The sequence below is a fragment of the Parasteatoda tepidariorum genome, chromosome 11, assembly GCF_982258835.1.
Source record: "Parasteatoda tepidariorum strain Cologne lab strain chromosome 11, Ptep-v5.0, whole genome shotgun sequence".
Taxonomy (NCBI): Eukaryota; Metazoa; Arthropoda; class Arachnida; order Araneae; family Theridiidae; genus Parasteatoda; species Parasteatoda tepidariorum.
Window position 1 is genome coordinate 83,894,093 of NC_141765.1, and position 26,270 is coordinate 83,920,362.

At 31.2% G+C, this 26,270-nt stretch overlaps 1 protein-coding gene across 1 annotated transcript in view; it reads left to right on the top strand.

Moving 5' to 3' along the window:
- Nucleotides 1-12,352: 12,352 nt before the first annotated feature.
- Nucleotides 12,353-26,270, top strand: part of LOC107446430 (tetratricopeptide repeat protein 38) — a 58,960-nt gene continuing 45,042 nt past the window's right edge. Inside the window, exons 1-5 of the mRNA XM_016061070.4 lie at nt 12,353-13,054; nt 19,027-19,104; nt 19,324-19,405; nt 22,691-22,868; nt 25,037-25,210. Coding sequence (XP_015916556.1) covers nt 13,028-13,054; nt 19,027-19,104; nt 19,324-19,405; nt 22,691-22,868; nt 25,037-25,210 — 539 coding nt within the window. The 5' untranslated portion in view covers nt 12,353-13,027. The remainder of the gene's footprint in view (nt 13,055-19,026; nt 19,105-19,323; nt 19,406-22,690; nt 22,869-25,036; nt 25,211-26,270) is intronic.

Below are 26,270 nucleotides of genomic sequence, written 5' to 3' on the forward strand. Positions count from 1 at the left end.
GATTGGAAGGACGCGTCGTTTGACGTCATGAAATACGTCATCACTGTCCCTGTCTATAGCCCATTGTGCAGCTCTAGTGCGACGTAAATTAACAACAACAACAATTATTTTTTTTTTAATTGCTTTCTTAATTTTAAAAATATGACTTAAAACGCAAAAAGTGAAATTACCATTAAGGGGTCTGAACTTTGGATAGCTCTTCTGACCAAACTATGGGGACATTATCTCCCAGATTGAGGCTACCCCCTTTATTTTGAAGGTTAAGAATCCAAATGTGTAAAAAAATAAAATTATGTTTATTCGGAAGAAAGTACCTTTTGTGTCCGATTTCGTAACTTAATTAATAGTTAGTACGAAATGATTAGCACATTTAAGGTCATCTCCAAGAACCATTAAGATTGGCACTTAGTAAGGGAAAATCCGATTACAGGAAAGTTATACAAGGAAAGTTATACAGTGAAGGAAAGTTATACAAAGGTGACATCTTTTTTTTTTTTTTTTTTTTTTTTTTTTTTTTTTTTTTTTTTGCTCACTGTGCGTTAGGTATTAACAAATATTAAGAATAAAAAAATAAAAAAAATCCCAAATTGAGAGTAGACAATTATTGGGGACTACTCTCATTTTACTTAAACTAAAACATCTGCCTAAATTGTGGCAAGATAGTATTAAAACAAAATATTTAGATTAATAAGGATTAACAACTCATGGTTATTATTTATAATATAAACTCGACAGCTATAATATTGATCTTAGGGTTTTTTATAGTACCTTGCTGTCTGAAATCCTAGTTTATAGTTTTAATAATGTTGACTACATTTTTATACGTGATGTATAATATAAATCATAGTTAATGTAATAATTATAATTCAAGTATTGTATAGTGAGCTGTAGAGATAGGATTGGTACTCGGGAGAGAGCATCAGCCGCTGTGTTGCACACACCACTAACAAGGCGCACGTCTGTACTGAATTGTGAGATAAAATCCAGACGACGCCATTGACGTGGGCTACACTTGTCTGGATTTTGCTTGAAGACATAGATGAGTGACTTTTGGTCAGTGTATATAGTGAAGTTTCTCCCTTCCAGCATGTGACGAAGGCGCTTGACTGAACTGTACATGGCAAAGAGTCAGGTGGACCATTTTTGCTGACTTTTCGATAGCTTCATTGAGAGAAAAGCAATAGGTTCCCAGTCAGAACCGTTTTTAAGGATGGGGCCCCCGAAAAGTCTAAAATCTCAGTGCATTATTTTTTTAATTTTTTTATTTTAACTCATTTATTATTTATAACTCAAGAGGGTCCCCAGATCCCACTTTTTTCTTCTTTTTTTAAAGTTTTATTTAGAGATTTATTCAGATTATTTTTTATTTTTTACATAGTCGGAGGCTTTTCAAAATCTAATCGAAGTGTTTACAAATATAAAATAATTGTTATTCTTCACTTTTCTAACCAAAAGAGCAATGAAACGCTTTTTCCACTGATAAAAATATCCCCACTTTCGTTGCTACCACCCACAGACTTGTCAAATAACTTCCTCACTTTACACTGTGAGAAAATGTGAGCTGTAGAGATAGGAGCTTCTTAGCTTAGCTTCTTAGTATTGCCTAGGGGCTGTCTTTTCCTAACTTCGGAATTATCAGATATCCACAGAAACACCCTTTTGTTTGATTTCTGGTCATAAATTTCTAAGAAGAAGACATTTCTAGGGCTGTAAATAGGGGGAGGGTCTTGTTAGAATCTGTCTTGAGATTTCTCTTACAAAATTTAGATATTTTTTCAAATATATTATAAAAGCTTTTTATTCCTTTAATCATCCTAAATGTTTCAGCGAGCCTAATTGTTCGATTTATTTAATTATTGTAGTTGATATAATTTTGTTATTTTTCAAATCAATCGTAAGAGAATGAAATAGGAATTTCTATATCAAATTTTCGTAGGATTATTAAGAAGACATAAATCTTTTACGTTGGAGGTAAGCAAATGTTTCTATTAAATCAATGTTGGTAAATTAATTTGATTTTAGGGAAAACGTGAAAGGTTTGCGCAGTTTTTTATGTATACATTGAGATTTTTTTGTTTATTTATTTAAATGGCGGGCCACTATTCAATTCCCTCTTTGACTGGCCTGTTTGCCAAAACTCTTGATTTGGTCTGTTCTGGATAAAATTGATACAACAAATGTAATTTTATTTTAATTTTACTTACTGCTAATAGACAGAAAGAGCATATGATTTTGTTTAATAGAGCATTGAAATCAAATGATCATCAGCTAAAAAAGTGTTTAAACATGAGGGAAAAAAAAATTTTTAAAACTCATGTATGACCAAATTTTCCATGTTTCCCCTAAATATGAAATATGTTTATTTGTAATATTATATTTCGTACACGAAATTAATTTATTTAGTTAGTTTATGATTTTATTGTTTATTGATCATATTTGTTTCTATTTTTAACTCCTTTTTGTTGTTATTATGTGTTTAAAGTTAATAAGGCTTCTCAGTTTTTTTATTAATAAGGCTTTTAAATTTCCTAATCAAAGTCGAAACAATTTCTTAAAATTATAAATCGAAACTATGTATGAAATTTTGACAGGTTTGTTTTTATTTTAAACGTGTGCATTTAATTTAATAAAATAAAAATATATAAAAAAAATGGAAAAAATATAAGTAAATGACTGAATAAAGTAAGAAACTTCGTTGTCATATCTTTTAAACAATTTGAGTATTAATAAATCATTTAAAAATAAGCAAATTTTTTGTCTAAAAGGTAAAAAAAAATTTGATTTGTTTAAAAGGTAATTATGTTCGATCATGAGACTATTTAATATCTGTTCCTGAGGATCAGAATTCTTTTTTATTTTACTTTATTGTAAAAATGATATATATTTAATACTTTCACGTGATAAGCTGCAGTTTTAAATACCTAAAAAATTATTGAAATTGTCAATTCAAAAAACAATTAATACTTTAACAATTAATACGCAAGAAAGTAGTGAAAAAATAAGTGTCGCAAGCAAATTAATATTAAATAAGAACGAAACAAAAATGATATCAAATTATGCTGAATCAATAGTGAGACATGTGGGATGAAAGACATCGTAACCAATTTGATTGAATAGTAAAACTAGAAGGTATTTCTAAAATCCGGAAATCAATCAGGCTTCAATTTATTTATTTTTTTTTGTCATGAAATTTATCAGGGGCTATTCGTTAGATTTGAATACGGGTTATGTTTTTTCTTAGATTAAATATTAAACATTAACAAATATTTGTCTTTAAAAACCTTTCATTCTATAATAACTATTAATTCTATATCCATTCTATAATAATCTTATGATAATTATTCTATAATTGTAATTCTAAAACTATTTGCTAATTGATATAAAGCGTTAGTGTTAGTTCCATTGATATATTAAATGTCTTCCATCGGCGGAACCCCGACATTACGATTAAAGTTTATTAAGGTATTAGGAATATTATAACCTAAAAACAGACTATTTTTAAAATATTTAATTCGAGGAACGTAGATTTTTCATCGTTTTATCATTTTCAATCTTAAATACGGTTTTATATCCGACAGTTAAATTTGCAGTCTTTGTGTTATATCTAATCTAGTTTTGAATTTATTTTTGGTGCATATACATAAACTGAAAGTGAATAAGATAAGCCGAATTATGTTCAAGTATCCAAATGACTTAATTTATTAAATTAAAAAATTTTTTTTTAAAAATATCCGCGAGGCAGGTGTGTATATTTGGGGCTAATGATTATGAAATCTAACACAAAACTGTGAGATCGTGGGTTCTATTCCAGCTGATGACAGTTTTTAATTATTATTTCTTAATACTGAGAAATGTTTTTCTTATTTTTTTAAGTACGCATGTTAATAACTAATAATTTAACAATTATTTAAAAAACTGGAAGGCTCCGCTGCCTGTTCATTTTGCTCACTAACCCTCGTGTTTGTTTCTGCATTCATTGCAAGTTAAGAGGAAAAACGGTTTATCTCCTTTTTTTTCTACAAAAATTACAATTGAATTACCATTTGCATTTTCAAGATGATTAAATTTAAGCAGATCAATAAAATTGGTACCAATCAATAAAATTGGAAAATTGGTACCTGCCGCAGAGTTATAACTCAATAAAGTTGGACTCAAGGGATAGAGCATTCTCCTCTGAATGAGGTGCACCGAGTTCGAATCCCAGTGATGTCTGATAGATATGAATTCCACACCCGGCTTTTACCGACCACAGTGCTGACGTGAAATATCCTCAGTGGTAAGGGGATCATGGATTAGAGTTCCCTCGGTATCAGACTAACCGTGGGAGGATTTCGAGGTTTTCCTCGCCATGTAACTCAATTGCGGGCTAGTTCCATCAAAACGTCCTCCACGAAGGCAAAACTTTCTTCCACTACTTGATCCTGGAGTTCTGTTTTCTTCTGGATTGGTTTTAAAATTTCAAGGCTAGGTACACATTGGTTCAAAATTGAGTCAGTCTTTCAACAGCGATTATAAAAAAAAAAACTAAAAATCAAACTGTATTTTCTTGTATTTTTTCTAACTCCTTGCATATTTTCTACACACCTTCATAATTTAATGTTTATAAGTCTAACAGATTTTGATCTGCAAAGCAAAATGTATGTCTTACAGGAAATTGATTTTGATGATATGATAGAAGATTCGCCTCTCAAAAAGCGCGAAAAGTATTGTTACCTTAAATTTTCGATAAAAATAACGTATATAAGCTTTTATAGTTAATTTATATGTTTTTACTCTTAAAATAAAATAATTTTTAAAAATTATTTAAAATACATTTTTTTTCTCTAAATTTACTCATAAAAGGCCTCCAGATAAGGACAGGCCCACGGCCCCTGTAAACATAAAAACGGCTCTGTTCCCAGTCTTTGTTGTTAAGCTGCATAAGAGAACCTCCAATGGCTCTATCACTTGCGTCGATCCATAGGCTTAACTGTGCTCCAAGGATCGGATGACGTAAGAGAGTTGCAGTGGCTAGAGCTTGTTTGGCATCAGTAAAAGATTGTTCAGCCTCTTCTGTCCAGGGAATTAATTCGTCTGACTTTTTTACGGCACGTTTAGATTTCTTTTTAGAGTATTTGATTCCATCTAAAAATTTATTTAACGGAACTAATATATGAGCTGGTTTAGGTATGCACCGTTGATAAAAATTATACAACCCGAGAAATCGTTTTAATTGCGTGAGAGTGTTAGGTTGAGGAAAATTTATGATGCAATCGACACGATCTGATAAAGGATCTATACCTGACTCCGAAACTTCGAAACCTAAAAAATTTATTTCCGAAACACTAAATATGCATTTTGACTGTTTTAAGCTCAATCCATAATCTTGTAAGCGTTTGAATAAAATTTTAAGATGTTCAAGGTGTTCTTCGGGGGAGCAAGACGTGACAAGAATGTCATCGACAAAGACATAAACAAATGGGAGAACACGCGTGATTTGGTCCATAAATCTCTGAAATGTAGCTGCGGCATTGCGAAGACCAAATTGCATTCGTTTGCACTCGAATAAGCCAAAAGGTGTAATTATAGCACTTTTATGAACATCGTCAGGGCGGATAAGAATTTGATGGTACGCTTTAATTAAGTCGATATGAGAAAACACGCGAGTTCCATGCAAATCGGCAGTGAAATCTAAAATATTTGGTACATTATAGTTATCTTTCACTGTTTGTGCATTTAGCTCCCGATAATCCCCAACTGGCCTCCACACTTTACTGTCTTTTTTAGGCACCATGTGCAAGGGAGACGTATAATTGCTTTTAGAAGGCTGTATATGGTCTAATTCAATCATGTTTTGAAATCCCGCCTTAACAATACGAAGGCGATCAGGTGCAAAACGACGAGCTTGGGCAGATACGGGTGGTCCTCTTGTTTAAATATGATGAACAACCGAATGCTTTACTTCTTGGTCAGGGCGAGGCGGTTTTGTAATATCGGGATATTTTTTTAAGAGTTCATGATAAATAGTATCACCTGTCACTGTTTTAACTGAATGAATATTACTATTACGCACTTTGCAATGACAGTTAAGATTAGTTTTCAAATCGAGTATTGTTTGTTTACTTAAGTCAGGCACTAAATTAAGATTATAAAGAAAATCTGCACCAATGATTGGTGTTGAAACGTTACCAACGAAAAATGACTATTTGAAAATTCTTCTCAAATCTAAATCCAAAAACGTTTGAGAGGTATAAACCTGTATCGGCGATGTATTTGCAGCCGAAAGTGTCATTTTTGAGGAGTGTCTCTTTTGAAATTTAGATGACGGAATTATGTTTACATCAGAGCCTGTATCAACTAAAAAATGAACCTTACTACGCCTATCCCGAACAAAAAGGCGACGAGAAGTATGTGGCACGGCGCTAGTCGCCACTACGCTTGGCCGTTCTCGTTTTTTTCAAATCGACAAGGAGCAGATCATTTTAGGGCTTTTTTTTACCGAATTTGTAATGATACCAACAGAGTTCAAACTTTTTTTCTTTAGATTGGCTTCGCCACCGATTAAAATTTTGATCGCGACTCTGATTTCTACCACGCGAAATTTGATCTATTCTCAAATTTATTTTTCGAATTTCTTCTAAAATCTTATCTTCACTGAACGTAGAAGAAACTGAACAGGTACTTACCGGTGCTGGTGTTACCTCCGGGATACGATCTGCCACCTCCGCGGCTTTCTCCAAAGTCAGAGGGGTAATAGCAGCAAGGATGGATTGAACTGATGCAGGCAAATGCGACTGGAAAAGTTCCAACATTAATTCGTTTGAAACACTATGCGACTCCGCACCCCGCTTCATAATCCTCAGCAATTCACTGGGTCGACGATCTCCCAGTTCTTCCCCGACAAGCAATTTTCTAATTTCTTGCTGCGATGATTCACCAGTTCGTTTGAGTTCAGTTCTCTGTCTTCACGTGTGCGCAGGGATCTGTAGCATCAGGGTTCAAAATTACGTCTCTGATGATTGCGGTTGAATCGGGCCGCAGGTGTGCAATGATATAGTTGAATTTGGTCTTACTTTCTGTAACTGCTTTCGGGCATCCTAGTTGGAAAGTACTTGCACAAATTGTAAATCATAGAGCTGGGCCAGCGAAATTGTATGAATGTATTTTTACCGCGTCGACCATTTTAATTGCTAGTCCAGTTATAAGTTGAAATTAACGGAATTGGAGCCGATATTGTGTTCAGTAAATCATAATTTAGATGCGTATATCTATTGTCCAGAGGTCACCATTGTAGAGATAAGATTGGTACTGACAAATTAAAGATTAAAACAGATATTTATTCAACAAATAATAAGCAACATTTAGAACGTAGGAAATTACAAGTAGCTCGGTACACAGCCGCGTAGCGGTTTTAACCGATTCATCGGATGTTGGATAGATCTATGGTGAAGATTCTGGCACTATCCGCTCCTAGGAGAGGAAGATAATCTGTTAAAGAAAAAATATCACAGCAAGCTGCGATTACAAAAAACAAAAAGCTGAGAAGGCGTGGCTTCCTGGATGTTGGCTCGTGATTGGCCAATAGTCTAAGTCTTTGGGAGCAGGGATCGAAGAAGCTTAACGAGCTCTTCATCTTTTAAGAGTTTTTTCATCTCAGTAGAAAGTCGTAAAAAACGACTAGTAGAATCAGTTGTTTTTTTGGGAAGAGTATTTTTTTCCTTTGGGCACTTTCCTGGGTCTTGCACCACAGCCCGAAAAACAAGCTGGGTGCTCACCGTTGCAGTAGACACTGGTCGCCAGTTCTGAGATAGGTTTCGTACATTCATACGAGTAATGGGCTTTAGCACACTTTAGGCAGGCGGGATCTGCTGTTCAGCTATGCTGGGTATGTCCAAATTTTTGGCATCTGTAGATTCTGTAACATTGAATTTGAAAATGTCCGCCTCGGAAACGCTCGATCTGAACTTTTCTCTCTAGCATAGAACTGATGTTAAAGATGTTTCTGTTGGCTCTGGATTCTTATTGGATGATGAGGGAAAGTGGGAGGGGCCTAAGGTCCTGTCCGCTTCTCCTCTTGAGTTGAATTATTTTCTCGGGAAAAAGTCCAAATTCTTTTAGGTATTCATCAATTCAGGAAATTCTCCAATTTCTCCAATCAAATTCTCCAATTCAGGAATTTCGATATCAGTCTTTAATCCTCTGATGAGGGTTTTCAATTTTCTACTCGGTGGAGAGTCCTTAGGTGTTGGAGTGGAATAGGGAGGATCCGCCGTCGCCTGGGCTTCGGTTTCTTTCTCACGTTCCGTCGGTACTAGTTCCACAGGTGTTGCGGGACTAGGAGTTGGTTCAGGCTGGGTGTTATCGCCGTCCGGTGTTTCAAGGGCTTGCGACGTCGAGTTGTCGCAAGTTTTCATCTATTTTTTCTTTCTCCGTTTCGGAGCAGTAGTATCAATAGTTTCAATGTCGATGGAGTTCTGTGGTTGTGATTCAGTCTCTGGGATGGGGTTTGAGTCTGTAGTTTCTGGCCCTAAAAAGGCCTTGCTTTGTTTGGAGTTTGAGTATTAAGCTTTTCAAGTTCTCGGTCTGCTGGGGAATATTTGGCTCGGTTGATGTTTCCATCTTTTCAGTAAACACTGGCGTTGTTGTTTCCTCAGTAGTTCATTTTTCCTTGATTTCCAAGTATCTTTCAAGCATAAATGCATATCGATGTGGATTTTCATTCTCTTGTTCATTGAGTCTCCGTCCTCTGTCGAGTTTTTCAGAAATTTCAGCGATGTCATTTCGTTGTATTCTGATCATTCTGTCGATGTTATCTGGAGTTGCAATTTCGCTGGCATAATTTTGGCACACCTCCTTGATCTTAACTAGGTCGAGAGTAGCATATGGCTTTGGGTTAGACATTCTTTTGCCACCGTGGTCAAATCTGTGATATGATGCCATTTTAGTAATGGAGATTGGTAGCAATAACTTTTGATCTAATGATCGAATTTTTACGTTCTAGGAATCAATCTTAATGGCTCGAGGAAGTGGCCTAAAATATGCTGATTAATTCGTGCAAACGTTATTTTAAGTTACAGAATCAGACTGAAAAATATACTTTCTCCGAATAAACATACCTTTTTTGGATAGATTTTGATTTCTAACCCCCACAATAGGGTGTAGCAGAAATCTGGGAAATATGGTCACAATAGTTTGGTCAGGAGAGCGCAAGTTTAAACCCTTTAATGTTAATTTTTCTTTTTACGTATTTTACTATATCTCGAGAGCTTTTCAAGCTAATTGAAAAAATTTTACACACAATTATGAAATGCGTTTAGCCAAAGGTAATTCCAAGTGAAAAATAACTTTCAGTAAATATTTATTATTTTTACTATTTTATTTAAGAATCGTCAAAAGAATTTTGAATTGTAAGCTATACTATTTTTTGTATCATTTCAAAGAATATAATTTATATGGCAAAATTCATGTGAAATTTGTCGCATAGTTCCTGAGAAATCGAATCTTAAGTGTCAGACTTTTTTGAAATGCAATTTCTCGGGAAATATTCGACCAATTTCGCACGAAATTTGTATTTTTCCATATAAAATTGCAATTTTTTAAATCATACAAAAATTTGTGTATCTTATAATTCAAAATTATTTCAACATTCCTAAATAAAATTATAAATATTTATTAACAGTTATTTTTGTATGGAATTGTTTTTAGATAAAAAAGATTTTACAATTGAGTGTAAAATTTTTCTGATTCGGTTAAAAAGTTCTCGTCATATGGAGAAATGAACCTTAAGGAATCCAAAGTTTGGAGCGCTCTCCTGACCTAACAAATGGGATCATATTTCCGAGATTGCGGCTATCCTATGTATTTTGGAGGTCAGAAATCCGAATCCGTCGAAAAAAAGGTATGTTTATTCAGGGAAAGTACGAATTTGTATTTGTTGTTGTTGTTCATTTACGTCGCACTAGAGCTGCACAATGGGCTATTGGCGACGGTCTGGGAAACATCCCTGAGGATGATCCGAAGACATGCCATCACAATTTTGATCCTCAGCAGAGGGGATGGCACCCCCGCTTCGGTAGCCCGACGACCTGCACGCGAAGTCAAGCACTTTACGGTAGAACAGTTTAACGAGGACCAATACCGCACACCCTCGGTCCCTACGCAGGCTGATCCAAGTGGTCACCCACCCGCTCACTGACCGTAGCCAGTGATGCTCGACTTCGGTGATCTGCGAACTTGTATTTGATTTTATAACTTAAAATATCGTCTGCACTTATTAATTGACATATCTGATGTCAGCCCCTCAAACCATTAAGTTTGAGTTCTAGAACGTGAAAATTATGAACGTGAACGTCATTAGATCAAAAGTTATACAGGGTAGTCCGTTTTTCTGGCGCAATGTTCATGATTTTATTTCTATTAAAATATCCTAAATGACAAAAAAGAATCTTATTTCTGGTCTTTGACTGATTTCGTCAATTTATAACAGTTTTTGGCACTCTTTAACAGGTTTTTGATGTGTTATGCAAAAAACCAGTTTTTGAAGTCAAAAATCCAGCCCTGTTGCCAGCTAAATATTTAAATAAAAATTGATTTTGTAACAAGCAGGAAAATAATTACCAGCAAAAAGTTGCACGAGATCTGTAAGTGCTTGGTTCTTATCTGAACCTGGAAAATCATTACTCATTAAAAAACAATAAAATTGAATATAATTGTTTTTAAATGATCTACCTACTCACCAGAGGTAATCAAATTGGAGGAAGATGTTAAATTCGGCGAATTGACAGATTTATCTGAAATATTAAAAAAAAAAATTATTTCCTAGTACCTAGAGGGTGAAATAAAGAAAAGGATATGTATTTCTTAACTAAGAAAATGAAAATATATACCAGTTAAAACATTATTTCTTGAAGCAGGATGTTTCCTTTTTCTCACATTAGATGAGGGATACTTGGAAACATTTGGGGATTTAGAAGGGATGGTAAAAGTTTTCAATTGATGCCGTTCCCTTTCTTGTTTCAAAACCTAGAAAAACACATTTTGATATGAAACATTATTTTCATTGTTTCTCACCAATTGGCATATCACTGCACAGCCCAGTAATAAATTGATTTAAAATTCACCACCAGGTGATCAGGTTGACTTGATAATGAATTTCAATATCGTCTTTATTAAAGTGTAAAGCATAAACATGATCAGTAGACTTTTATCAGCAGAAGGAATTGCTTTTTGCCACTTTTCAATAAGATTGGAATTCTGAGAAAACTAATATAAATAAAGTGAATTATTTATATCTAAACAACTCATATCTGAAAATCTTATACAAACTCTTTTGGTAGATATATTAAAAGAGATCAAGATTAATTTGTGATTAAAAAAATTTACTTTTTATAATACTTTACTTTTTTATAATAATCAACAGAAAATAAAAAAAAAGGTATATTTATTTCTGAAAATAATAAATACTATTTTAAAGTTCTACAGTCCTAAGGATCGAAATACTTTGCTAAATTACTTATAATTTATTTATTATTATTACCTTAAAATTATTACTTAGCTAAATTATTTTGTTCTATTTTAATATTATATACGTCGTTAATTTGTAAATATTTGCAGTGTTTATGTTTAGATTACTTCCACTTGGAATTTAAATGCATATCATACCATTTTGAAAGAATTCTTTGGAACCTACTTCAAAATAAATTTTTTATGAATGTGCCAATAAAATTATAATTTCTTTATATATCTCTTTTCTGTCATGATATGACATTTTTATTTGTCTGGTATTCGTTTTCTTATTAAAATGTATCATTTCTTATTTTCAAATCTGTAATTAAATCTAATATTTGATTGCATATATTAGAAAATTATAAATTATTAACTTAAATAAAGTTTATTCTTTTGATATTAAAAATAGCTATGATGAATCAAGATTTAAAATTAAAGGAAAAAAATTCTTATTAAATTATTTTCTCTTATGAAATACACATAATATTGCTTCATGAAAAGCATCAGTCCTACATTTTCATTTTATTGAGTTATAACGTGGTAAAAAACATTGAATTATTCTAATAAAAAGGTAAAAATTCACCACCAAAAATATTTAAGTGCAAATAAATTAGCTAAAGCAAAAATATTTTACGTCGCTCAAAAGTTTGAACTATTTATTATATAGTTTTCTCTTAATACAAATCTAAATACCGTGCTATCTTATGGTTCGCTAACACTTCCGAGGATAACGTTATGAACCTACGGAACCTACTGAGAGGCCTTGACTCTCGGTGGCCATGCCTCCATACGGTTGGTGATCGAAATGGGCTACGGATGACTTAGGGCAGAACTCTCTATCTATGGCAACACTTCGCATACTTTCACCATTAACGTGTGGAGAGTCATAGGAGAAGGAAGTATGTTTGTTTCAGTCGTGATTTTTAAATAGATTAAAAAAGTTTAAGGTAGGAAACTATATGGAAATGAAAACTACATTGAATGTAATTCTAAAAGAAAGCATCGTGCGGATTAAAAAGAAATGTTTTTGACAATTAAACGCGAAAAATACTATGAAATTGGAAAATATCGGAGTGCTTTCCTATACAATTGAAAAGAGCAGGATAGGGAAGGGTCAAGACATGGAATCGATCTTCTCCCCAGATGGCGCACTGTACTGTATGATTGGAACGCGACCTGAAATCACCTTTCTTAAAAAACTTGTTGGGTTACGAGTTTATTAATGGGGTTGGAATGGAAATAATATAAATTAATATTTTCCATAAATCTTCAAATCGCAAAATTTTTTGCGGATGCTTCATTGATCTGGTCACTTTAGTGCTTCATATGCGTCTCGCAAATATGAACTACACCAACCAAATTACATTGCTTAATTTTAAAGGAAATATTTTCGATTTCAGCAGTAGTTCAAAAAGTTGCTTTAATTTAGTGAGCAAAAGGTAGGCAGATCAGCTGTTGTTTTTATGAGTGATTTGTTGATAACTGTAGATACTTAGCTTAATTTCTTCTGAATGGTTGTGTTTCTTTGAGATATGGTACAACGATGAGACAATTTTGGCGCGGTATTTCTGTAAGTTTATTGTATTAAATGTTTTTAGTTCAATTGTTATCATTTATTTATTTTCATGCTTCTACATGTTAATAAATACTCATTTCTGATTTACTTAGTAAATTTCGTACCTTCTTCAATTTAAAATATTTTGGACACATATTCGTCTATTCATTGTTTGATTATTTTAATCGCCTATTGTTAGTTTTATATGGGTTTGAAAGCTTATTGAATTATTCAAAGATTATTAAGTTAAAATAACTTTTGTTTCCGGTGTTTTGACCAATTAAATTGTAGATCACTTAGTTTTAACGTGTTCAATCTGATAATTTAAAAATATGAGCTATTAACTTCTACTATTCAAATTTTCTGAGTATCTTTAGAGAACTATCTTAACTTCTCCTTCAATTTCATTAGTTGATTGACGTTTCTAATTGTATCAACTGCAGTGTAGTATTTGTACTTTAAATTGTAATTCTAAGTAAATGAAAAATATATTTGGATGATTGTGGAGCCAGATATTAAGAAAATTTCGGAACCTGTGCTGAATTAATCGTCATGCTTCGGTGAACTCTAAGGAGTGTAGTGAGGAACTAAAAAAAATAGAAAAACGTATTAATTCAAAGAGTAAAACTGATAACCATCCCTGGGCAAGGCTCTACATATTTTGTCAAATTTTGTTACATTAAAATCTTTTTGCAGTCTTTGCAATTGTAGTTGGCACATACAGGTAACAGGTTGGCATATACAGGTTTAATATCCTCCAAATATTAAATATATTCAAATTCTTCACAATTCGAATGCAGGGGTGGAAATATTTCAATTTCTGGTATCTGTTAGCGCTTACTGAAATGGCTGATTGGTTAAGTGGAAAGGAGTGTGTCAATATAAAATTGCTAAGTTTTGACGATAAGCAGTTAGAATGTGACCTAGGTAAAAAATTATAAGATCATAGATTGGGGCTAACTTGGTGATTTCTGATATCCCTGCCTAATGAAGTATCCAATTTTTAAATTTAGATTACTTTAAAAGTGATATATAATGGCCTGCTTGTAAGTGTCTAAAAGCAGGGTTCGCCAAAGTAGACTCAGCCCGATAAGAACATACCTTGGGGTTTTTTGGGTCAGCCCAAGTGTAAAATTCTTTTGTTTTTGCTAGATAGGGTTTTCAAAATTTGGTGTACTAGATCAATAGGTTTTCATTTCAAAAGCAAAGTAGTTGTAAATTATTGTCAGTTTAACTAAGATTTACAAACAATTGATGATGAATTAACTTGATACATAAATTGAAATGCAATAAACTTGTTTTGAGATCATATACTAATCTCTCTTTTATAAGGATGAAAAAGTAAAGTATTTGTTCGTATAAGAAAAATAAAGAAAGGATCCTATCAGATTATCAGTTTTTGTGATATAAAATTATTTATGTAGCCTAGCTTGAAAAAGTCATTGAATTTTCTTAAGCAAACTCTATAATTTATAAATTGATATTATTTATGATTATAGAATATAAAAAAAAATTAGTTTGATACAATTTAATATTGTCTATGAAACCAATTAGTAATCTTTTTTGTTATTGTATGGAAATAGAATTCTGTTTTAGAATTTTTTCTTAGTTGGTAAAGTTGAATGAAGAAATTGTAGTTCACAATTTTTTAATAGTAAAAATTTTTTTAAAAAAAGAAGTGTGAGGAAAAAACGTTAAAACATGTATTAGAAGAACAAGTTGTTACGTTATACTGTTAGAAATTCACTAAATATTCTGTATAGGTCAATCTTGCTAATATATTTAGTTAGGTTCTGGGTTAAAAATAAGAATGAGGCAAGGAGTTAATGGCACTTAAATATTTTTTCTTAGGTGTCAAAGTGGTTCAGCTAGGCCTAATTTTTAAATTCATGTTTTTAACCACAATTTTTATCTCTTTTTTATCATGGAAGTTTAAAAGAAAAACTTTCAAATATTAATAGTCTGTAATACACAAACACCTTTAAACCTATATTTGAAAATTTATATTCTAAATTAGGGCTAGATCTCAAATAAATAAAATTTAAAGACAAAACTTTTTCCAAATTTAAGGACGTTGATTTTGAGTAATTTACTCTCTCGATATACGTACCAAAGTATAAAATATATGCAAAATACTGAACAAATTTAGTCGATAAAAATTAAAAACTAGATATTTATGTAATATTAAAAGAATTATCTATTAAATCTGATACTTAAATAGATCTTTATCTAATTCACTGTCAGTTGAAACCTTTCCCACAAAGAAAGTAATAATATTGATTTAATTATCTCAGAAAATACGTGTTTTCAGGTGCTTAGGACATTGATTAGTTCCAAGTTACTGAGACCTATTAATGTTTAAATATATTGCCCAGAGAGATATAAAAGCCTAATCATTCTTCTATATCTAGGTACCAGAATGTAATGATCTCATTTTTGGACCTCCAATCCTTATTTAAATAAAATTTACTGGGATTACAGCAAGCATATTTATTTAAGTTTTATAAACTAATGAAAAATTAAATTTTTCTAACTGTTTATGATCAACTTATATAATATGTTAGTTTAAGCCATGATTATGCTGTAGGTATGTTAGTTTAATGAGTTGATGAACTTTATTCTAATATCATGAAAAACTTGCAAATTGAATAAAAGTATGTGTAGCTGCTATAAATTGTTACTATAGATATTAATTTTTGCTTTCTTATTTGTATTTCACTTAAGCTTGTTTTTTGATGAAATTGTGTAGAATTCAGCAAAATATACTGCATCTGATGTGAAACCTAATATTGATAACCATGGACAGCCATTCTTTAATTTAATAATACAAAAAGAATAATTTTCAGCATTTATTTTTAAAATATAATCATGATACATTCATTAACGAGCATTTTTATTTCTGAAACGATATTTACAAATGATTTTTAGTGAGATACATACTAGTTTTAAAACTTTACCCATTTAACCCCACTCAGGGATAAAGTCGTTAAATCGAAACATGTTCTTTTAAATGCATTGTTGTAATAAAATAGATACATTATGTTTCATATTTAATCTATGTGAATCTATTGTTTATGAAATGCACCAGACTTTTTAGTAAAATAAATTTAATGCTTTTGTTTTATACCCATTTTATCCCACCTGACCTTATGACTTTAAAGCTGAGAGTAAAAAAAAAATCTAAACAAATGTCTGATTCTGAGAAAGAATAGGTGGGCGCTACAGCACACATCATTATTTCTCCATGGGTGGATGATGAGAACTTTTGTAATTGGATTAAATATTTCAATAGAAAATGCAAAATCTTTGATTTGGAAGAAAATTAAAAAATAACATATTTGAGCATCTAAAAAAAAAAAAAAAGACTTAGTTACCTTCTACATCATTGAATGCATGGAAATTAAGGAATGGTCCAAAATGTTTTCTTTCTAGAAAAGAAGCATATGAACTTTTCCTATCCATGAGATCACTCTCAACAAAAGTTTTCAGAGTATGTGACAGAACAGTAGTAAGCGGCTAAAGATTTAAACATAGATGAGGAGCTATTGTTAAAATCCATGACAGCTGAGTTACCAGTGAAATTTGAAAATTTTATGAGTATCACAGCATCAGCTACTGTTGAAGTACTTGTAAATATTTGTTAAAAGTTTAGGGGGGGGGGAAATGGAAAGACCGCGCTCAATAGACCTCTTCCCCAATGACATCGGAATGATAATTTAAGATGCTATGGATAGCTGAGATAACGGATTCCACAACATTGATACAGAGTTGAGCAGCCAAAGACAGTGAATTTCCCAAATTGCTATTGAGTGTTTTGGCGTGACTCCCGTCTTTGGCAATTCAGCAATAACAATAGCTGACCACCTACTGACTACTTATGTGTGACATGGTGAGTGAATCATAGGAATTTACTAACGGTATTGGATCCAGTGTCCAATATCACAGTAATTTCAGAGCATTTTTTAAAAAAAACTAAAAAACATTTGAACTTGTCTAGAATTTTAATTTCTCAATTCCCAAAAAATATCAAGGGAAATCTCTAAATGGTAAGTGTTAAAACAGGAATATAACAAAAATAATACCGTACAATCTTAGATACCCCTGTTAATTTTACTGTACTTGGACTTAATGAGGTATCCTTATTTAAAATACATAATGATTTTAAAAAGTTTAGATTTTTTTCAGAAATTTGAAGATGTTACTTATTATGACAACTTTTCTAAGTTTAGCAACTGATAATTATTTTACTTAGAAAAGTCACATTAATAATTTAAGTTAAGAAAATTGATAACTGTCCTCAAGTTTTTTGCTGAAAATTTTAAACTTCACCTGGGATAGTTTATTTAAAGCATTAAAGTTTATCTTGTTTTGTTTGCTCTTTCTTACTTTGTTTAAAATCTTAAAAGTGAACTACTATGTCATTTTGTTTTAATTTGACAAAAGTAAAGAACTTAAGTGCATGATTTCATCAAATCTATTCTTGAAAAGAAAAATCGAGAGAAAAAAAATTTGGCTAACATAATCAATTCAAATTACTGTTTTCTTAAAAATTTTAATTTTTTTTAAAATTAAAATAATACTGTTTATTAAATATTAGATATTTTAAAATATGAAAAAACATTCTGGGTATTGCAGGCAAACTATGGTGTAATATCATGGAAGTAAAGCCTGTTTCCTTGCTTCGCAAACTATGCGATATATAGGAAGCTGAGAAATATTGCAAGAAATACTCATTCTATGGAGAGAAAACAAAAAATAAACACCAAACAAATACATTTTGTAACAAAGCATTTCAATTATGTTTTTTCGATTTTTCCATGTGAACTGAGCATCAATAAAGAATGGAATCAATTTGATAATGTATATGTCAGTGTTCTAAGCTTTCATTTTAAAATTAACTTTCTAATTTACAGAATGCAAAAAATAAAGTGTGTGGTTTTAAAGATAAATTTATATCAAATTAATTTATATGTATATATATATACACACATGCACACACACAAAAATATATATATAAATTTTTTTAAAAAGTTTAGACTAAAATTCGTTACAGAAAGCATTAAAAAGGTGACATTTTAACATTACTTGTTCTAACTTATAAGAGTAGAAGTTTGAATAAATGTTAGCTATTTAGGATATAAATGTTAGATAAAAGTTTATTCAGCACAACTTGATTTTCATAGCAATCATGCTAAACCACCAAATCACGTAAAAAAAAAACCATCCAAAAGTTTCTAAACTAAGAGTAACTATGCACTTTCGGTTCCATTTAGGCTTTGCATTCAAATCGTGTGATATAGTAATTAATTTTTTCCAATTTAAACATTGAAAAAAAAATTCGAAGATTTTTAATTTACTGAGAGTGCTGTTTCATTTTTCCAGTAAAAAGAGGTACTACCTTGTTATCGAGTATGTGTAAAAGTTGTCAAAAAAAAAAAAAAAAAAGAATTTTTTTTCATGTTGGGAACAAAAGTCATGGAGGCATGGCTCATCATCTTCTAGAGTCTTATTTTGCGGAATTTATGTGGTAAAAATCCTATGGGAAAGACAATCCTTTTGCTTTAATATTGAAAGTAAGCACGAAGATATCAAAGCCACAAACTAAATTAGAATAATTCTATCTTTGCGTCGTTATGAACAGCAGTCGCCGTGGAAATCAAGTACCGTACTATTCTTTCATTTGTTTCTGTTACATATTAATAGCAAATGATGCTAGAAAAATTTCATCAAATATAATTGAATATAATTGACCATTGAATCACTTGCTAAAAAAATTCGTACATACTACAGAATTGCTTTATCTTAGATAGGTTTTACTTGTAGAGACAAAAGCTGGAGAGTGTTACAGAAAATTATTTAAGACAATTTCATCACCCTTTCTCCATTGCATTTCCTAGCCACCCACTCAGCATGGGCCTTAATTGGCTTTAAAATTATAATTAACAAAATATTACTCATTATTGTAGTAATAAAAATCTTTTTTATAGGAATGGAGAAAAGAAGGCCTTCCTCTTTCATCAACAAATGATCAAGCATGTAAATTGTATGATGCAGCAATATCTCAGGTATGCCTTAACAGTTCAATATATTTTTTTTAATGATTCAGAATTTTCATTGGTTGTTTTAGAAGTATAACTTTATTGTTTATGTACTTTGTTTTTTTTCTTTTCCTTTTACATTTTTTCTATGCAATTTGGTTTTCTAAAACCTTTGATTCTTAATGCTGTCTCTGATTCTTAAAAGTTGTTACTGTTTACAAATTGAACACCATTTTTCTTTGCTAGTATGTTGGTTGGTATGAAGATCCCTCACTTGGCGGATTATCGAAAACTATTGAAGAGATGATTGTAGCTGATCCAAACTTTGGTAAACAAATACTTTAAAATTTTTGTTTTTAAAAATTTAACTGCTCTTACTGATAACTATGATTAAAAATTATGAGATTTTGTTTATACAATGCATGTTAAAACTATCAGAGTATGCTACAACTATTGATTTTTATATTATTGCTCTTAAATAAAAATTTTTTTCATTATGTTAATTAAATATTGAAGTCTCTTAGAACATTTTAATATTTTCTAGATACGATGTTAATTTAAAATTTAAAGGTTTTTTCAGCTTTTAGATAAATAATATCTATGCCCAATGGTTTTTCCATATGTAAATGCATGCTGTGAGAGTGACAAATTTAACTGCAACTAGATTTTGAAAATAATTTCAGCTACCTCAATTTTATTAGATACCACAGAAATGTGATAGAGCAGTGTTTCCCAACCTTTTTCGTGCCATGCCCCACCTAAACCTTTTTAAAATTCTTATGCCCCCCTATGTAACATATAAGTTATTTTTAATATTCAAAAATTGAATTGTTCCCTTAAAAAACTTAAATGATAGGTTTTAGGAAGAAATCACTAGGAAATTGTTAACGAAACATAGTAAGTACATTTTCAAAACATATAGTGAAAAACTAAAATACAAATGCGAAATAATTTTAATCAAAATTTTTCTATAATAATTCAATATTTCAATTTAGTGAGATCCTTGCGCTTGATGCTTGCTGCACAGAGATTTTATGTTAGGTTCCAATTTGGTTAGCTTCAGTCTCAAATCTCCCCGTTGTGTTATATCCAGATGATTTCTTTTTTTTTACCAGTAAATCATTTACAGCACTAAATCCACATTCAGTTGAACATGAAGATGGAAGCGGTAACAATAGTTTTCTTGCACATTTGGTTGAATTTGGGTATTTGATTTCTGTTTCCTCGCAAAGCCATGCCATCACTCCTTTTATATTAAAGAAAGTTTTAACTGACTCATCATTTTGCATTTCTGCGAGTTCTTTTTGATACTGCATATTTAACATATCAGACAAATCCACTAACGTTGGCTGCACCATCCATGCTGGAAAATCAATTTATTTTAAATCAGAAAATATTTCTTTTAAATCAGTCGATGGAGTTTTCAGTTGATCGACAATAACAAGTAAAGCGGCATCATTTACTTCACATTTTTAGAGCCAATGAAACTGTTCGAAGACTTTGTTGTTAATATATTTCTGACATAACTCAATAAGGGTAATGAAACCAAATATCTTCGCTTTTGCATCAACAAGAGTTTTATTTGTTCCTTGAAGTAATAGTACAAAATAGCTTGAAGAGACACTCACATTTGGCATTAGCTTTAATAGCATTGATACACTTTATTACTGAATGTAGTACTTTATTTAATATATTTAGTTCTTCAAAAATATCGGTTAAATAACTCACAAATGCTTTACCATCGACTGTTAAAGGATACTTCATTTCAGGTTTGTCGCTTAATAAATCACTAAGAGTATCAAACAATTCCAAAAATCTTTTCAAGCAGTTCCCTTTAGAGAGCCATCTTACTGTGAAGTAAAAGTCTCACATGGTCTGCATTTTATTCTTCACAAAATAGCTTGAAGAGACACTCACATTTGGCATTAGCTTTAATAGCATTGATACACTTTATTACTGAATGTAGTACTTTATTTAAAACAGGCGAGATGTTTTTAGCTACCAAGTTTTCCCTATGAATAACACAATGCACAAGAATCATTTCTGGATTCTCATCTTTCATCAATTGTAAGCAACCATTTTTCTTGCCCATCATATTAGGAGCATCATCTGCAGCACAAGATGTTATATTTTTCATTGGTATATTATTGACATCTAAGTAGTGTTTTAGCTCATTATATATATATATATATATATATATATATATATATATATATATATATATATATATATATATATATATATAGGTTTTGGTGCTTTCTAATTTTTCACAGAACAACATTTCTTCATTAAAATGCCCTTTATCAATATATCTTACGTAAGTTATCAATACTGCCACACTGTCAATCAAAGTTGATTCATCCATTTGCACTGAGAATTTTCTTGTTTTCAGCTTTTAAACAAGTTGTTTTTCAATATCTTCACTCATTTCGTCTATTTTTCAGATGCAAACAACTGCATTGTTTAGCGAGACTTTAAAGCGTCCGGGGGTTCACGCGGAGCCTGCCGTCGACCGCAGGGAGGTCAACTTGACGCCACCAAAAACCCAGTTGATATTTTGGTCTCGTCAAACGAATTTATAATATTAATTGGTTGCAACTATTCAAAAATTTGCTTTTTTCTTTCAATTTTGGCATCGAAATCTTTAGACCCATTTAACATTTAAATTAGAAACATTTAAATGGCCCAGAGCAAAAGGGTTAAAGTCGTGTAGTCCATCTTCGAATTACCCCCTTTAACAATTAAATTGCCCCCCAGTGGGGCGTGGGCCCCACGTTGGGAAACACTGTGATAGAGCATGTACAATATCTCTATATATTACACTGTCCCGGAAAGATCAAGCATTGAGAAAAAGTATTCAAGTATTGAGAAAAATTTGCCTTCCAGGAGGAATTTTTTGATAGAACTAACCCGCATTTGCTTTTCATGGAGAATAAAACCACATTTACCTCCAAAGTAAAGAGACTCAAGAACCGTCTACCACTGAAGATATTTTTACATCAGCACTGTGGTTGGTGTGAGCTAGGTGCAAAATTTTTATCGACCATCCATTGCTGGGATTCGAACCCGGTTCACCTGATTGGAAGATGAAAGCTCTATCCCCTGAGCCACCACGGCTTTTGGCGGAGTGTTGTAATTTTTGAAAGAAAATCTTATAATCATAAGTCAATACTATTTCGAATATTGTTAAGTTGAAACATTTTCAAAGTTTAATTTAAACCATGTTCAATTAAGCATGTCATAATCAGCTAAAAATAATGCAGCTATAAAAACACCACTACTTTTTTAGGTAAGTTATTTTAATATTTGTTGAGAATCAATTTGTTTGAATTTTTTTACCAAAATGCTTCAAATTATATGACGTATGGAAGCTATAAGAATGCAAAATAAAATTTATCTTTATAGTTTACTTGATAAAAGTCAAATTTTTTGTTGATTGAATTTCTTTTTCAGTTCTATTAAAAGTTGTAGTATTTTATAATGCATGTATGTCTGACAAAATATTTAAAAATTATTTTAAAAAGTAAATATTTAAATGATATTTCAAGTCTTAAATTATGGTATAACTAAAAAATTTCCCAATTTTATGATAATGTGGATTTTTTCTTTTCAGTAATGGGAAAAGCTCTTTCAGTCGGTTTTGATTTGCTTGGTACTGGGCGAAGTGTTTTATTGGATGAAAACTTTCAAAAGGATGTTGAGAACTTGGAACACATGGTTGAAAGTCAAGCTTGTGTCTTAACTCCTAGAGAAAAAGACCATGTAAAAGCACTTTCATCTTGGGCTTCTGGGTATGCTAATATTATTAAATTATGATTTTAGATAGATAGCTCAGAATATTAAGTTATTAAACAAAATTAGCAAATATTCTGTAGAGATATCCCAAGTGTCTGAAAACTATAAAAAGTTAAAAGTGCTCAAATTTAAAAGCAAAAGATGTATCACAATAATGAAAACAATAACTCTTATAATTCATAGAGATGGTATAAATTAGTTTCTACTGTTTAGAATCAATATAAGAAGATTCATCAGAACATTCTATGTACTTCTATTACATCTTGATTTTATTAATATAACCTGCAGTCAGGGTTTGACATAAGTGGTTGGTAGTCTTATTTGCACCTAAATATTTAAATTTGACTCTTAGAAATTACACCCAGTCGTTATTTTTGATGCCTAAGTTTTAAAATGCCTTTGCTCTCACAATTATAACATTGGCCTAGTTATACAACAGATCAGAAGTTATGATTATGACGTCGAGTTATGACTATGAGTATTGGCCAGACCAGAGGTTGCGATATTTATTTTTGATCTATTTGTGATGGTTCCATTGTAATTTTTTTTCATAGCATATCATTGTAATGTTAGTTTTTCTAATAATTTTTTGGCAGTTTGTATGTGGTTTTATTCAATTCCGATATTTTTAATAAAATGCTATAACAATGAGCGAATTTCTGAAATGAGGTATAAATTTTTGACGCTCTCAATTTGTGATGATTTAAGCCCAATATCACTTCATTTTGTGATAGATTTTTCGAAAGCTATTTATAATTTTTTCGGTCCTTTTCGCATGGTTTTTCAAATTTTGATATTTTTAATACAATATTATTATGACATGCAAAATTTAAATTTGAGTTATCACTTATTGATACCTTTAATTTGTGATGATCCCATCAAAATTTCAAGTCGTTTATCAAGTCTTTCAGAAGTTATCTATTATTTTTTTGACCTCTTTCAGATAATTTTTCAAACTCTGCTATTTTTAATATACTGTTATTACTAAGTTCGAATTTAAGTTATCATTTTTTGATGCGTCTGATTTGTGACAATTACATTGTAACTTAGCGTCATTGGATGATAATTTTCAGTTAGTATTTATACTTTTTTCAGCCCTTTCCACGTGATTTTTCAAAATCTGATGTTTTTAATACTTTATTTTGACCCGCAAATTTCGTATTTAAGTTATCACTTTTTGTCATGTTTGACTCATAACAATTCCTTTATAAATCCACATTGACATCGTGTTTTGGCAGTTTTTTGACGATTCTGGATCATAAATCCACATTAACTTCTGATAAATTTATCAGCAGTTATTGCTGTTACTTTTTATTCTTTTTAACCATTTTGACATTTTGAATACATTATTACTATCCACAACACATTAAAATTTTCTGCGTGTGCACTTTGGTCAGTGCAAGCTGAGAGAAGAATTTGTATCAATTAGCCACTGTTGCTCTATCCCCTGAACCACCGCTTTTCTATCTTCATAGTATAAAGAGATGAGTATTATAATGAGTTAATGAGCAATTAAATTAGGTCATAGATATTAGAGATGAGACAATCTCAGCACGGGTCCAATCAGCACTTTCTGGAAGAGAGAAGACCTCAGCTTGGATTAATTTAGTAGTCCGACATTATGAAAAATGTCATTGTTTGGTCTACTAAAAGATCAAGTTTCTTGTTTATGGTGCTGAGGCCTTCTCTCTTCTAAGTCCGATGCAGGCCCAGGTTTGTTTACTAAAAAGACTTGGTTTTGGGGTTAGACTCATGATAAAATTTACATAAATTTTTTTTACTGCTTTATAATATATGTTTGATTCAGTCATGAAATATAAGAAATATAGAAATTATAAGGTATAAAAAATTCTGATGATCCGCTACTTTCGTTTGGTTTCTTTATCTTTGTGGCCACAAAATTTAGCTTTTATTCAACGTATATCTCAGGCTCATTCAGACTAGAACGGTTTTAGTTCTCCAAAACAAGTTAGAACTCTTCTGCAATAGATATGCGATGCTAGAAAACTAATGATGTATGTAAATAAATAATGGTCAATATTTCAAGATTTGTGTTATGAATAATTTTTTGAAATTTAATTCAATGCATTTAATGCTTATTATTCATTTAAGTGAAATATATTTTTATTAATTTCAACTGAATGCATTTTTTATTCAATTTCAGAAATCTGATTGATGCAACAGTGATATGGGATGAGATATTACAGAAACATCCTACTGATATTTTAGCTCTTAAAATGGCGCATGATACATATTTTTATTTGGGTTATCAAAAGGAAATGAAAGATTCTATTGAAAGAGTTCTTCCTCATTGGTCTCCTGATATTCCTCTTTATGGGTAAAACTTATATTATAATTCAGAATGATTGTGCTAGAGAGAAAACACGGAAGTTCCTAATATAAATCTAGAATGTATCCTAGTATGAAGTTCCTGTTTTCTTTACTTTTGTGAAATGAATTCAAAAAATTCTTTGAGTTTTAGTTATACAATCTCTCCTTTTTAAAATTAAGTTTTTTCTTATTATCTGAAAATCATTTCTTAATTGAAAACTTCAGTTATAAAAAACTCATTAAGGAATATGCACTAAATGATAACATCAAAATCTATGTTAAACAAATTTGTAAAAATTTTGCTTGAAAGTTATTATTTTTTTAAATTTTATTTTTTTGCCAGACAACATCAGGTGGTTAGACTATGTACTAATTATTTCCCCTAGCTGTAACCTGTGTAACACGCATCCTTTGAGGATGCAATTTGTAAGCTGCTGAGTTACAAACAAAAGTACAATATTCTTGTTTATCATGGCTTACAAAATAAACAGAAATGGCAGAAAGGTTTCTATTTCTAAGTATGTTAAACTTATTAAACTAGTAATCTGAATATTCTCTTTCTGCATCTATAATAACACTTTAATTATCTGCTTTAAATGAAATTTTCAGAATTTTTTCATTCTTTTGGTAATATTTTTCAAACAATATGTTCAACAATATAATACAAAATGCTGTAAAGTTAATATAGGAAAAGTAGTGCTTAAAGTGTGTGGGTCGATTAAAGCTGGCAGTATTTATCATTCTTTCTAACGATGCAACTTGTTAGAAAATATTCAGCCAAGTAACAAAAATTCAGACTTAATTCTGTTTTTCTTTGTAAAAACAAACAGCTTTTTTTTTTTTTTTTTATAAAGTTTTAACAAAAATGCTAAATCACTCACTTTTTTAATCTTTATTATTGTTTTGCTTATCATGCTATGTAGTAGTCACAAAAAATTTCAGGCTTTTTGAATTTGAGGTTGACATGTCTGTCCTTGGTTTTAATTATGAACTCTGAGTTGTATGTGGACATTCTGAACGCTGTTGCTCTCCCCACTCTGTGGCAATATTTCTGGGAGGCCCTTTTC